Source organism: Pagrus pagrus, assembly GCF_965226575.1.
Source record: "Pagrus pagrus genome assembly, chromosome: 4".
Classification (NCBI taxonomy): Eukaryota; Metazoa; Chordata; class Actinopteri; order Spariformes; family Sparidae; genus Pagrus; species Pagrus pagrus.
In genome coordinates, this window is record NC_140188.1 from 33,361,437 (window position 1) to 33,363,166 (window position 1,730).

Below are 1,730 nucleotides of genomic sequence, written 5' to 3' on the forward strand. Positions count from 1 at the left end.
CCAAATGGTCTGCTGTAAACAACCATCACAATCTACAAATGCACGCGCAGTTTTGCTGTTTAATGAAGGGTTTGTGTGGTGACTTCCTATGTAAGCTCCACATGAAATAGTTCAATAATCTGGATAACTTTAAAGAACTTGATGTACACAGATGCACACATAGTACCCTATAAGTAATTAACATTGGTGCCACAATGTGTAAATGCTAAGCGATAGGAATGATGGCAAAATGACAAGCGCAAGACAAAATATGTAATAATGCATATTTACATTGTAGATTTATTTTGGATATAAGGTTGATATATTCAATGCAGGCAGCTCAACCCTTTAGTGCTGAGCTGAGCAACATTTCTATAAAAGATACAGTGTACCGTATTATGTACTGTATGTTTGGAACCTTCAACAGATAGACCTGCATCATGGAATATCAGGAAAATATTCAACCTCTGCCTCAGGTACCAGTGTACTATGTTGGGATGCAGCCTGGTCATAATGCAGTATATCCAGCTCCAGTGAACTATGGAGCAGCAGCCCCTCCACCACCATACACACTCCCTCCCACACCTGGTCGACCTGCGGGCTGCCCACCTGGACTGGAGTACTTGACTCAGATTGACCAGCTCCTGGTGCATCAGAGGGTCAACGTGGCTGAAATTGTTACTGGCTGGGAGATGCACAATGTTTACACAATAAAAAATAGTATGGGCCAACAGGTGTTTGTGGCTACAGAGGAAAATGACATCTTCACCTTGCAGTGTGGCCCTGCTCGACCTTTTACTATTCACCTTAATGATAACACGGGACAGGAAATCTTGACCCTGACTCGCCCGCTAAGGTGCACCTTGTGCTGCTTCCCCTGCTGCCTTCAGGAGCTGGAGGTGCAGAGCCCTCCTGGTAACCCCATTGGTTTCATGGAGCAGGACTGGCACCCCGTTTTTCCCAAGTTTACCATCCTGGATGAGATGAGGAAGCCCCAACTGAAGATCAAGGGGCCATGCTGTGACTGTACATGCATGTCTGATGTCATTTTTGAGGTGATGTCCTTGGATGAGTCAGCTGTGGTGGGACAGATCAGTAAGCAGTGGGGTGGGTTCATGCAGGAAGGCTTCACAGATGCAGATAACTTTGGGATCTCATTTCCAATGGATCTGGATGTGAAGATAAAAGCTGTGATGTTAGGAGCATGCTTCCTTGTTGATTTCATGTTTTTTGAGAATAAACCAAAACAGAATTGATAAACATTTCATGGCATAACATTGAGACAGGATTTTTAAGGCAGATGTACTGATTTACAATGATTTAACCCTGAGTTTACAATGCTATCTCTAGGCAGCACCAGAAGTTATAGTGAGCATTTGAGCTATACATTCTTCCCTTTACAGTTTTATGTTAGAGTTGAAATGTTGAAAGGAATGTAGGCTGTATTTGAGCCCCGGGAGACTCCCATTCTGTGTGTGTTATCTGGATGAGGGACATGTTGAGGCAGCTGTTTCCGACTATGCATCAGCTACTCCAGTCTAATCTCTACCATTATGTACCATTTCAGTTCTGGTCTGAAAAAATTTTCATTTTTATATTTCTTAGTTCAATTGGGCTCAAACAACATCCACGCAGCGTTGTTATTATGAACCTCTACTGAATGGTTAAGATGTCCATGTACAGTACAAGTATAATGTTGACAATTGGCTGTTTTTGACTACTTTTGATTTTACCTTTATATTTCACCTTAA

The 1,730-nt window shown here is 42.5% G+C and overlaps 1 protein-coding gene across 1 annotated transcript; it reads left to right on the plus strand.

Moving 5' to 3' along the window:
• Window positions 1-419: 419 nt before the first annotated feature.
• Window positions 420-1,235, plus strand: LOC311256221 (phospholipid scramblase 1-like; the record flags this gene model as incomplete). The annotated part of the gene is made up of 1 exon (XM_084351070.1): window positions 420-1,235. The coding sequence occupies one exon, from the start codon at window positions 420-422 to the stop codon at window positions 1,233-1,235; it is 816 nt and encodes a 271-aa protein (XP_084207196.1).
• Between the last annotated feature and the right edge of the window lie 495 nt (window positions 1,236-1,730).